The sequence below is a fragment of the Zootoca vivipara genome, chromosome 5, assembly GCF_963506605.1.
Source record: "Zootoca vivipara chromosome 5, rZooViv1.1, whole genome shotgun sequence".
In the NCBI taxonomy this organism is placed as follows: Eukaryota; Metazoa; Chordata; class Lepidosauria; order Squamata; family Lacertidae; genus Zootoca; species Zootoca vivipara.
In genome coordinates, this window is record NC_083280.1 from 28234186 (window position 1) to 28247625 (window position 13440).

The following is a 13440-nucleotide window of genomic DNA, read 5'->3' on the forward strand; positions in this document are numbered from 1 at the left end:
TACATTAAAACATCAGTCATTAAAAAACTTCCCTAAACAGGGCTGCCTTCAGATGTCTTCTAAACGTCAGATAGTTGTTCATTCCATTGACATCTATTTTATTTTGGTGAATAAAAATGCCAAATGTATATCTGGTGAATAATTGCGCAAGTTACAAATAATTTTATGGAGCTGCAGGATTTATCAACTACAGAATCATTGTGCAAATGTTTATCATTTGTGTAGAGGGAAAGCTGAGAAATTTGGAGCATTTCTTAGTTGCCCGAATGCATATTGCTAGTAAGAGGAAATGCAAATGAATATAGGAAACTCCAAACTTCCAAATAGGTTCATTATTCCAAATCTCTGCTTAATGTCAATGATTGAAAGACTGAAAAGGACAGGAAATATCAAAGAATACCAATTTGAGATATAATTTCATTTGAGAGAATTGATGTCTTGATATACCTAACTTTCCCCCCTAGAACATCTTTGTATAAGCTTAATGGAAAACTTTATTGCAAATATACTCCATGTATACATTTGTGTTTGTATGCCAGTTTTCCTGATAGCTTTCTGTTCTTAATTATTTGCTGACAGGTCACATTTAGGGCAGGCAAAACATAAGGCACATAGCCCTTCTGAAAGTAGAAAATCAGTATCAAAGGCACCCAAAGTGCAGCCCAATACTACTTCTGAACAGTCCAAGGGACAAGTTTCTAAAAGGTAACTTTTATTTTTCTGAATTTACAAATATATCTTCAACAGTATATATTGTAATCTTCATTGCTTGTTACTAGAAAATATCTAAATATTTATCTCGGTCTGGCTAAGCCAACATCTTTGTGAAAAAACTATTGTATTATGTCTTAGGCACTCAGACTAGAAGCATTAGTGTTCCGTGACAGAAGTCTGTGACCTAACCTGTTTTTCAGCAAAATTAACTTTGCTCACTTGATTGATATGTAACATTGTAATTGTTGTATCTGTTGTAAGCAATAACAAATTTATTTATGGATGCTATGTGCTATGTAAAGAAGTACTTCCTTTTGTCTACCCTGAACCACCTCCACTTCATTTGATTACCCCAGTTTGTTATACAGTACTGTATGTGTTATTTCTTGAACTGCAGCCTGGATACTTTACCCAGCTATACTGCATTTTTGAATATCCGTTACTTTTTTGGTGAAATTTCTAAAATGGAAAAAGAAAAAAAAAGAACGTAATACAGTGGTACCTCTACTTACAAATAACTCTACTTACGAATTTTTCTACTTACAAATAGAGCTCCGTCCGCCATCTTGGATGCGGTTTAGATAGGATTTTTTCTACTTACGAATTTTTAGATAGGGTTGCTTTGACATACAATTTTTTTCTCCCAATGCATTTCTATGGGATTCGACATACAATTTTTTTCGACTTACAAATGTGTGTTCGGAACGCATTAAATTCGTAAGTAGAGGTACCACTGTACTGAAGTGGTCACTTTTCGGTATTAATTGTTTAGTATGTTAGAGAGACACATGTTGACAATACAGGTTTCTGTAAAACTTTCAGCACTACTGCTTCACTCAAAGTTGCTTACTAAAATCAGAATTAAAAGTTTAATGTTGATTTTTTCCTCTTTAGATAGTAAAAAAAAGTAACTAATTATAATTTCCTTTCCTTGGAATACCACAAATTAAATAGCTGGGTGACTGTAGATGATGATGATGATGACACTGATGATACTGGTTTTTTCCCCCTCAACAGAGGCTGTACCTCATCTGCTATTATAATTCCACAACAAGAGGCTCTGGACACAGACAATACTTTGGAGCGGCAAAAACCAGGGCAGGTGCCTAAAAAGGACAGTCCTCGAGGAGTGAAACGCAGTGCTAGCCCAGATTACAACCAGACAAATTCTCCTAGCCCTGCCAAAAAACCCAAGGCACTTCAGCACGCTGATTCTTCCTCAGATTTGGAAACTAACAAGCCACAGACTAAGTCGAAGAAAAGACACTTGCATCAAGAGCAGGAGTCAAAGTCTTCACAATTGCCATCCACAAGCAAGGCTCATACCAGAAAGGGTGGAGCTGCCAGTGGCTCCCGAAGCCAGAAACGGAAAAGGACAGAGACCTCATCCATTGTAAAGAGTCGTCCACCAGCTGAATCGACTGGCAGTGAAGAGAGACCAGCAAAACCCACCAAGCTGGCTTCAAAATCAGCGAGCTCAGCCAAAGCTGGGTGTAGCACCATCACTGATTCCTCCTCTTCAGCTTCCACATCCTCCTCTTCTTCTGTTGTTGCTTCTGCCTCTTCTGCTGTTCCTCAGGGTGCCAGAGTAAAACAGGGGAAAGACCAGACTAAGGCCAGGCGTTCCAGATCTGCCTCCAGCCCCAGCCCACGGAGAAGTAGCCGTGATAAAGAACAGAATAAAATAAGTGGCTCTTCAAAGTTTGATTGGGCTGCTCGTTTCAGCCCCAAGGTTAGCCTGCCTAAAACAAAACTGACTCTGCCAGGCTCTTCTAAGCCAGAGGCATCAAAACCCGGGCCTTCAGGATTGCAGGCTAAACTAGCAAGTGAGTTGAAAATGTTTTTACTTATGTGAGGGCTTGAAATTTGACCACCTTATGTAACATGTTTATTGTTCAGGATTTGCATTAAATAGTATAAAAAGTAATTTGCAGGTGAGAACCGTGAGGAGGGGAAGTCCATACAACTGTTATAGCCAAGGAGAAGCTATTGTAATACTTCAGCTATAGATGCAGAGGTGTATATTTGAATACTTCCCCATAGGGGGACAACTCCATGTTGAAGAAGAGAGGGTTCAACCTAACCTGTTTAGCATGCTAGTTTTCTGGATGCAAAGAGTTAATCCAAAATAGGAACTGGTCCTTAGTCTCTATTCCAAGTTGCTTGTCTTATTGTACAATAACTTAAAATTGGGTATGCTTTTTAAAATGGACCCTGAAATATTTTAAAAATAAAAATTTACTGGTCAGTCACATTTCATAGCTCTTCTGTAGGTTCAACTTCCCTCTAAAATGGAAATTCACCCCAGAGTACTGCTTGAAATCTGTGTTCAAAGTTATTTCACAAACTGGTACTCCTAAATACAACTTTGAAATATGCAACTGCTAGTTTCCTTCAAAAGAAGCTTAAGGAAAAATGCACAGCACTTGAAATGACCCCAGTGGCAATGCCTGTATTTCTAGCTTTAGTTCAGATTGTGCCTTGTGAGGCCTTGAGGTCCTCTTGAGATGTAGACCAAGGACATCACTCTGTTCATTGATTCAGAGGAAAGCGATACAAAAATTTATGCATAGTACTTAATTTCTTAAATAAAGAGGGGTCATGGTGCCCTTTTAATTTTAAAATTTATTTAAAATATTTCTAACTTGCCTCTTCCTTACAAGCAATCTCAGGGCAGCCCTGAAGACAGCACGGAAGATTTTAGCGTTTGACGTATTGTGTTTTTACTATTTTTTTGTTGGGATCTGACCAGAGTGGCTAAACCAGTGTTAAACACAAGAATTCCATAAAATGAGAGCAGACACATATATGTATGTCATTCTAGATGCTGAAATCTCTCTTCCATCTGTATGATTTCTGGTTGTGATTGCTCACAGAGGAGGGCAAGTCCGAAGTACAGTTACATTCATTGCATAAGACTGAGCTTGAGTGTAGAATTGGGATAAAAAGCCCTGGTGACCACTAGCTCAGTCAAACTTCTCCAAGAAGTACCGTAATATGTGTGTGATCCACAGTGCCAATATAATTAATGAAATTAATATAATGAAATCTAGGACTTTGGCCTTCTACAAGTGGATCTTTCACAATGTTGCTTATACTTCCTTCACAGGACTAACAAGGATTTTGTCTCACATTTCCCATTATTTTATATGATTTTTTTTAAGTGACTGCCCTGTTAAGACTACCCTAGCTTTAAGGAGAAATGAACTTGTTCAGGTGCAGTTGCTGAGCTTGATTGGATGGAAATCCACATTTGAGATTTTTGCATCCATGCATACTCTTTGAACACCCGTCCTTCAGCTAATAATACGAACAAGTTCTGACTTGGCTTAGTTCTGGTAACCTTGGCTTACTGCTTGTGATTGATTTTGGGGAGACTCAGGCAGCAAAGACTGGTTCACATGTAACACTAAGCCAAACAGAGTAAAGGTAGAAAATTCTTCAGTACGCTCCAACAAACTGTTTGTGGTAAGCCGTGGTTTACTCTGACATGCAAATTAGCCCAGAGACTTCAAATGGATTCTGATGCATGTTTCAATCAGCTTTCTTTCTTTAATAAGGTTTTGCAATTAAGGGTGGAAGAAAACCTTGAAATTTTTTATGTATTTTATGGTCCCAGTTCAAATATTGGAATACAAGTCCACCACCGTACAATGTGGACCTTTCCCCCATCTTTTTATTAGTATAGCCGGGCAAGGTTATTGCATATAATGTGATGTTGTTGTTAACCACATAAATACATGCAACACAGGAGGCATTGTATCTGATAGAGAATAAATACAATTTGTGTTTTCCCTTGAATCCATTATTTGGTCAAGAGGAGGAAGAATGTGCAGCTTCATTTCATTCTCTGAAGCAGTCTTTGTAAAGAAACGAGTATTGTCTTTGTTTCAGCTGTCTTTTTCTCTCTTAAGGCTTAAGAAAATCAACAAAAAAGCGCAGTGAATCACCACCTGCGGAGCTCCCCAGTTTAAGGCGGAGCACACGGCAAAAGACCACGGGCTCCTGTGCTAGTACCAGGTATTTTTGAACTTTAAAAATTACATGTACTGTATGTTAAGATACAGAAACGGCCTCGGTCCTGTATACCTGAAGGAGCGTCTCCACCACCATCGTTTAGCCCGGATACTGAGATCCAGCGCCGAGGGCCTTCTGGCGGTTCCCTCACTGCGCGAAGCAAAGCTACAGGGAACCAGGCAGAGGGCCTTTTCGGTAGTGGCGCCCACCCTGTGGAACGCCTCCCATCGGAGGTCAAGGAGATAAACAACTACCTGACATTTAGAAAACACCTAAAGGCAGCCCTATTTAGGGAAGTTTTTAATCTGTGATATTTTAATGTATTTTAGTACTTGTTGGAAGCCGCCCAGAGTGGTGGGGGAAACCCGGCCAGATGGGCGGGGTATAAATAATAAATAATAATAAAATATTGTGAAGATGAATTCGTGTTTGAGGGAATCTCCCTGAAGGGTTTAGAAAGCACATTCTTATTGACAACCTATATTTGTGTCGTGATGACTACAGGATAATATGCAATAAACCACCCAAGAGACAGGATAATTTAATACATCGGCCCAATTTCTCAGCGCTGAAATAGACACTACAAAATAACCTAACTTGTTACAAGAGAACTACAGCCCAGTTCAGATAATCTAATTACAGTGCTGTTAACTAGCCTATTGTGAGGTCTTGAAGATGTGTTATTATTCATCAGCTCTTTTGAACAATACAGAAATTCTGTTTTCTATAGAAATTAGGAAAATAGAAGGAAATTTCTTTGTAGGCATATCTGAACAAGTAGTTATTGACGTCAGTGAAGCATGGATGTGATAATGTTGATAGTGCATCTCTTCTCAACATGCCTCTCATCTGCTTCATCTGCAGATGTGACTGTTTGAACTTCCCCTTTAAAACATTTTGCATATAGTTTTAACTGTTCTGTTATGACTCCATGTCTGCATGGTTTAATTTTGAGTGCTGATAGTACCAGTACTGTAGACCACATAGGGTAATCTGGATGGCTTCTGATGATAACTCTGTTTTCAGTCGGCGAGGCTCTGGCCTGGGCAAAAGAGGAGCAGCTGAAGCTCGCCGACAGGAGAAAATGGCTGATCCTGATAACAACCAGGATGGAGTTAATTCTTCAGCTGCACGAGCTGATGAGGCTCCACAAGGAGCAGCAGGTATGGTTAACTAGTGTCACTCAACACTGGCACAGAAAAAGCAGTTATTGTCCAGAAATTGTTTGTATTTGCTCTGCCTAGAAATGTCAATACTAGTACACTTAAGTATCTGAGGTTACGTGCTTTATTTGGTGCTCTGTTTTGGCCTGATTTAAAAAAGGAGAAAATGCTCAAAGGGTCTTTGGACTTGAGTTACTTGAAATGTTTCTGCTTTGTGATCTGTTATACTCCATTTGAGACTTTATAATATAGCAAAGAGGCTTGTTCAAAGAGGACCCATTTAACATTCCCAAACCATGTACCTAAAGTAGTTCTTTAGCTTCAAAGCATACTCTGCCAACACTTTCCTCTTAAGACCCTGTGGATGGGACTGCATTTCTGTTTTTTCTTGCACCAATTACACTTAGTGATACCTATGTTTCTATTCAAGTCAGTTGACGATGCATTTAGATCTCACCTTCTAAAAATATGTAGTCTCTTACTGAGGTTTCAAGTTTGGCTGATATTCTTGTTAAAACAGGAATCCTAGCTAGTATTAACTGTGGTTTAATGTTAATGTTGATGTTTTCCTTTAAATATATTTGTCAAGGGGCAATGAGGGCAGGGTGTGTGTATGTGACTCCTGATACCTCTACTGTGGTTAAAAAGGAGTGAGCATTCATTTGCCTTGGCTCCTGTCCAATATACCAGGTGCTTGATAGGATCATAGATCTACTGACTGCGCTGCTGAATATAAGTAAAGCCATTTGCTCACTGGCTGTTTTTGCACGTTAGTTTTAATTTGCTTAGTTTTGTTTATACTTCTATTAACAGGTAATAGAAGCATCTTAATACCCTGCACTTTCATTGTTACAGCTGCAGACATAAGCACCCTTTGTAGGGAGTAAATCCCACTGAAATCTATGGAATTTAGTTCTGAGTAAACATGCATAGATTTTTGCTGTTAGCAACTTACCTTGCAAGCAAGCAAACTAGTATTACCCTGAACAAATGTTTTTCTGTTCTACAAGTCTGTGGGAAGTGTTTCCTCTGCCTTTTTCACCTCTGTGGTTTTGTGAAAGCTACAAAGCTACAGTACTACACTAGTCTAACCCTACAAACTTGTTAGTGCATATCTGCTTGACAGCCTTGTTGCAGGGTGCGAAGCACACCAAGTTCTAATTATAACTCCTAATTCTGAATGTTCCTGTCAGTTTTCTGTTTAAGCAAAAATGTTTGAACTGTTATTATTTTATATGGTATAATGCCATTGCCCTCTGTTTTAAATTGCTTATTTACTAAAGAAAAAGAAGCCCCAAAGTTTCAACCATATTGCATGGCTGAAAGCTTAAACTGACCTTGTGTGTTCAAGTGCAGTCATTCCATACTATGTGGGTCAAGACTAAAAATAAACCTGCTTTTTTTGTATGCCCATTCCTATTCCTACTGGAGTCATTAAAGGTTTTCTTTGACTACTTTGGAAGGAGGATTTCAGGAAGAGTTAACAAGTATGTATACTGTGTGACTTATTAATATAGTGCCACTATTTTTTCCCCCTCCTGTAGCTTCTAGTTCTGTTGCTGGGGCTGTGGGCATGACTACCTCTGGTGAAAGTGAATCGGATGATTCTGAGATGGGGAGATTGCAAGGTACAAACTAAGAGGCTTATGTTATGTTAAGGATTTTTAATGCTGCACTTTTATATTCTTTGGGAGGAAATATAGATCAGTCAGCATTAATTTTCCAGGACTTGTAATGTATTTTCCCACTCTTTCTACTCCAGTTGCTGATTATTGATGGCATATCACTTAAGTGAAATCTTCATGGTTAAAATAAAAATTAAAACTTTTTATGTGAGAAGGTTGGAAATGGCATTGGGTGATATCCAGCTAAATTGTTCTTTGGAGTAGATAGAACTAAGTTAGAATAGATTGATTGAAATAAATGTACAGAGATTACAATGGGTCTGCTTATCACTGGATTTTGCCCATTCTGATTTCTGGAACTGCATTTGCCGTCATACACTGTAAAGTCAAAGTTTCATTATTGGAAGGAATGACTTTTATGGTGATTAGAAAACGTTTTATCTTTTTGTTTGGTCTAGCATTGCGTCCTCTAAAGGCTGGCTTCCTTATCTTCTAGGAGGTAGTTGGCAGTCCTTGCTCTTATTATTATTTTTTAGAAGAGCAAAGAGGATTCAATTGCTTTTTGTCCTTAATAGATACCTTTAGCTGTCCTAAGTAGTACCATTAATAGGTATTGGAACTTTCATTTTCAATCAGAATAAAGAATAGGTTTTCTAAGTTTTCCTTGTTTTAGGTAGGTGTCCAAGTGGGATGTATGCTAGTAATTATTTTAAACTTGTACTGCTTTCAAGGCTTGGGGCCGTTGACTAGATAAATGAATGTAAAATATTGCTTCTAAGTTAGCAGTTCTAGCTTGGCCCATAACATTAAAATTCTTCACAGAGAAAATGAGTTAAAATAGTTGAGACATTCAAATGAAAATTGCTATAAGATTTGAGTTCTGCAAAAGTAAACAAGAACACCCAAAAAAAACCACTGCACTCAGATCTTGATTAGAATTGGCTCGTTATTGTTATGGTATAGGGTTTAATCATATTAATAATCTGTCCTAAAGGTAAAGGTAAAGGGACCCCTGACCATTAGCTCCAGTTGTGACCGACTCTGGGGTTGCGCGCTCATCTCGCATTATTGGCCAAGGGAGCCGGCATACAGCTTCCAGGTCATGTGGCCAGCATGACAAAGCTGCTTCTGGCAAACCAGAGCAGCACATGGAAACGCCGTTTACCTTCCCGCTGTAGCGGTTCCTATTTATCTACTTGCATTTTGACATGCTTTCGAACTGCTAGGTTGGCAGGAGCTGGGACCAAGCAACGGGAGCTCACCCCGTCACAGGGATTCGAACCGCCGACCTTCTGATCAGCAAGCCCTAGGCTCAGTGATTTAACCACAGCGCCACCTGGGTCCCCCAGAATAATCTGTCCTACAACAATGAAAGTCTGTGATGTGAATTATATATTCTGGTGCTGTGCATGAGTTTCATACAAATAAGTTATATGTATATTTTTGTCTCTAGCTCTGTTGGAAGCTAGAGGTCTTCCTCCACATCTGTTTGGTCCTCTTGGTCCTCGAATGTCGCAACTTTTTCATCGGACAATTGGAAGTGGAGCTAGTAAGTAAGCTGCTTCATCCAGGAAGTTTCTGGAATTACTACTCTTGGGAAGTTTGTCCCACCTCAGCCTCATAGCTTCTTGAAGGACTACATCTAAGACTAAATTCTCAGAATACTTGGATCTTGTATTGTAACTTTTATTAACAAGTAAAAAAAACACAACCTCCTATTAATTTGCTTTTGTCAAACCTCCACATTTGTGGATTTCTTCTTAATCACTTGAATTATATTTGTTGCAGCAGACAGGAAACATATTTAAAGCAACCTGTTTAAACAACTACTGCTTTCTACACTTGAATCACATGGTTTGGATGATCCTTTTTCTGTCTCTTAAGCCGAGTTAAATCTGGGGTTTTTGCCTACATGCACAGCCCTTTCACCATGATTCAACCATTAATCCTTTTCCAGCTTCACAATGTGACTTAGGATTCTGACTTGTTCCATATGTGGTGAGCATCATTTTATGATTTGGACAAAAGGGAAACTTTAGTGCAGTAAAAACAAGGTTGAACTTTAACATTCTTGCCAAATAATGTTTTATAATCCCAAGTAGTTGGATTGAAAAGTAATAATCACTGCTTACGAGGGGTCCAATGGACACACTCCGTGCCCCATCTCCAAATTAGCTTTTGGCTAACATTTTGGCTGCTATTTGCATGGGGGCACCATGCTTGACCGTGTCTTGTGCTCAAACTAAGCACTGAGGTGGACACAATGCTGTGGTGTCGTATGATTTAGAGTGGCTGAAAACCTATTGTGACACACAGACACACACACCTGATACTTTGTTCATTCTGCATACATTGGCTATAATTGGCATGGGATGGTGTATTGCACACAATTATTTCTCTGGATTGGATGCCAGTTGTGTGCCATCTTATATGGAAGCTTGTCTTTGATTGTACAAGGCTTTTTTAAGGTATATGATTCGTGGTGGCTCAGAGCTTGGGGTGTATATTCCCAGTTCTTAATTTCTAAGCACTTTGGCTATTATTATTATTTTAAAAAGGAACTTTATTTCAATTCTTTAAAAAGATTACATAAAACTATAAACAGATAAATGGATAAATGATACAAAAATAGACAGACTATGGAAATATAGTCAGAAAATAAGCATCAAACTTATCAAATAGTTGAAATTAAAAAGAAGGGGGGAAAAGAAAGGGAGAAAAAAAAACCTACATAAGGGATATTATGCGGCGAATATTTCAGATAATCAATTTTATATTAAATATACATTAATAATATATCAATTCTATATCATGGTGAAAGGATAGTAAGGCAGAAAAGAGGGAGAAAGAAAAGGGAAAAAGAAAAGAAAAGAAAAGGAAGAAAATTACTTCCTGTTGTTTGAATACCGTTTTTCTTTACATAATTTCTTTTATCTTGCTTTACCTCAGTTAATTTTTACACATGTTCTCCAATTTTCCCTTTATATCTTTCAGTCTAAGCAAATCACCAAATCTATATTCATTCCTTCTTTTTTCCAAAAAATCCTCAACATACTTCCATTCTTTTTTACAAATTTGTCTGGGGGGTATTCCTAATTGCTGCTGTCATTTTTGAGAGATTCATAAATTCTACTAATTTCTCCTAATTGGAAAGCATTGGAAAGGAGAGAGAATCCCGACTATTTTAGAATGGGAGGAGAAATTAGCACTTTGGCTATTATTGGCATTGGAGTGCCATGCTTGACACTTTCTTGTGTCAGAAAGAATCATTGGGATGTACCTAATTCAGTACTGTCTTCTAGGAAACTCTCTCCTGGAGTTGTGGGTGGGTGATTGGAGACATAGATGCACATTCGCAATTTCTTTTCTATATACACTGGCTATTGTTGACTAGGGGGTACCATGTTTGACAGTGTCCAAGAGTCACTTCCTATTTGGTTGGACCATGGCCCCTTCTAAGAAGTGCAGGAAGTCTGAACAACCACATGGACCCACAGGAGGGCCTGCAATGCTAGAAACAGTTGTCCCCATCTGTCCTGTAGTAAGGTCAGCCCTGACAGCTGGGAATGAAAAGTACCCATCTTCAACCTTTAGTACAGGCATCCCCAAACTTCGGCCCTCCAGATGTTTTGGACTACAATTCCCATCATCCCTGACCACTGGTCCTGTTAGCTAGGGATCATGGGAGTTGTAGGCCAGAACATCTGGAGGGCCGCAGTTTGGGGATGCCTGCTTTAGTATGTTGTTTTTTTATGCTTATCTGGTTGTTCTCTCAAATAATTGCTTTTGCAGGAATCCTAAAGTTTAAATGTGTTTTTCACTATTTTTATTGTACTTGATGGTTAATTAGAGGCTTTCTGGTTTAATAGTGGTTCACAGTGCAGTGGTAAATCCCCATTTAATAAACCAACATTGTCCAACCACAGCCTCTGCATAGGTAATCAAATATTCCTACAGTGATTCAGTCCATTGAGCAAGGTGGTTTAAATTTTCTAAGCTTTCCTAAATTAGGAAGATGTATCTACTCTTAGAAGTTTCATCAGTAGTAGCTTTGTATTTTAAGTAAATGATGCATATGTTAACAGAAGCACTAGCCTATGACCTATCTAGACTTAGATGTACACCCAGTCTTTTGACATTGTGAAACTTTGCCTGGTGAGATGCTGTTCAGAAACACATTGGTCTCTAATCTCTCATGATTGATTAAAACTGCATATTTTGACTAAAGGTTTTTTGTTGTTGGTACTTCACTGTGCAGGGTGTACCATGAAGAAGAAAAGTTTTTGAATGTTTAAAACAGAATTGGGATCCTCTCAAAGTTTTGCCAGTGTAATTATTCCAGTATAATGACACTACAGTTCAGCATAACAGCCTAATTCTCTACAGTTGGGCAACCATACTTTGCATAGGAAGACAATATACAATTCAGCTTAATGTCCTCCAGGGAGACATCTGTCTTTTGGCACCAGTTCATCACTAGAAAGCCTGAAGTACAGAAAGCTACAAGTGCAGTATTAGCAGGAGTGAGAAGAGGCTGTACTGTGTGTGTCTTAACTGTGTGTAAATTTGGAACTTCCTTTTGAATAGTGATTCAGAACTATGTGCCCATAGATCTACCAGGGTTTGATCAGGTTGAGAACTCTGTTAGCTAAAAAAATGTATTTAAATTGTGTTTCTATTTCTCTTCCTATCTTATCAGGATGGATTCAGTTTGCAATATCTGTTGAATATTATAGTGCATTTCGGTAGCTTAAAGCACATACTGTTGGTTTATTTGGTAGCTGTAATCGAATAACATTTGAATATCAACAAAGATGCATATAAATGCAGCATTACTGGCTCCCTGCATTCATATTTATGATAGGCAGCTAATGAAAATGCCTTCTCTCTCTTAATCAACTATGATAATATATTATGGAAGTGGAAGATTTAAGCTTTTAAAATCCCCAATTTTTCTAGGTTCTAAAGCTCAGCAACTTCTACAGGGGCTCCAGGCTACTGATGAAAGCCAGCAATTACAGTCTGTGATTGAAATGTGTCAGTTGTTGGTCATGGGGAATGAAGAAACTTTGGGAGGATTTCCAGTCAAAAGTGTTGTGCCAGCTCTGGTAAGGACCAGTCTTCACTCATCCATTTGAACATGTAATGTGCATTATCCACTGTGTTTTCATGACGAAGTACCGTAAATGCTTCAATAATTGCATTCTCTCTAAATGTTTTAGAGCAGTATGTTTCACCAATGGCCTTGCCAAAAAGTGACTTTTTTTTTAAAAGAAACAGCAAATTACTGATTGTGTTTCAAACAACTAGGGAATAAATGTGCATCTTGTGTAACCATTTTGAGATCCAGTGTAGCGGGTAGGGGTTTGGATTTGAACTGGATAGACATGGGTTCAAATTTTTGCTCAGGCATGAAGCTGAGTGGGTGGCCTTGGGCAAGTCTCTCTCAGCCTAACCTATCGTATAAGGCAGGCATAGGCAACCTCCGGCCCTCCAGATGTTTGGAACTACAATTCCCATCATCCCTGACCACTGGTCCTGTTAGCTAGGGATCATGGGAATTGTAGTCCCAAACATCTGGAGGGCCAGAGTTTGCCTATGCCTGTCATAAGATGATTGTAAGTGCAAATTGGGAGAGACCATTGTATCGGCACTAGAAGCTGGAACATTTTGTCAGAGCAATATCATAATACACGTTCATATGTCATGCTTTCACTGACACTGTCATTCCTTGATCACTTGTAGAGGAATACTGCATTAATCCAGGCTTGAGAATAAAATTTGGCTAGCAGTGACACTTTATTAATTTTTTAGAAAGAGATGCAACACTAAATTGTTGCAGTGAGCCATCAACATAACTTGGAATTTATTTGCTGCATAAACTTGCCTATGTTTTGCACACATAGTAGAAAACTTCCAAC

The 13440-nt window shown here is 38.6% G+C and overlaps 1 protein-coding gene across 9 annotated transcripts in view; it reads left to right on the plus strand.

Annotated features, from left to right (window-relative positions):
• The window catches only part of TRIP12 (thyroid hormone receptor interactor 12), a 76571-nt gene that overhangs the window by 29625 nt on the left and 33506 nt on the right, over positions 1-13440 (plus strand). For 5 of the 9 annotated variants that reach the window (XM_060274511.1, XM_035133959.2, XM_060274512.1 and 2 more), the window contains 7 exons: positions 580-705; positions 1732-2540; positions 4629-4734; positions 5758-5894; positions 7439-7522; positions 8973-9068; positions 12479-12627. In XM_060274511.1, the coding sequence (XP_060130494.1) occupies positions 580-705; positions 1732-2540; positions 4629-4734; positions 5758-5894; positions 7439-7522; positions 8973-9068; positions 12479-12627 (1507 nt within the window). The remainder of the gene's footprint in view (positions 1-579; positions 706-1731; positions 2541-4628; positions 4735-5757; positions 5895-7438; positions 7523-8972; positions 9069-12478; positions 12628-13440) is intronic. The other 4 variants (XM_035133968.2, XM_060274515.1, XM_060274516.1 and 1 more) reach the window with 1 other exon arrangement.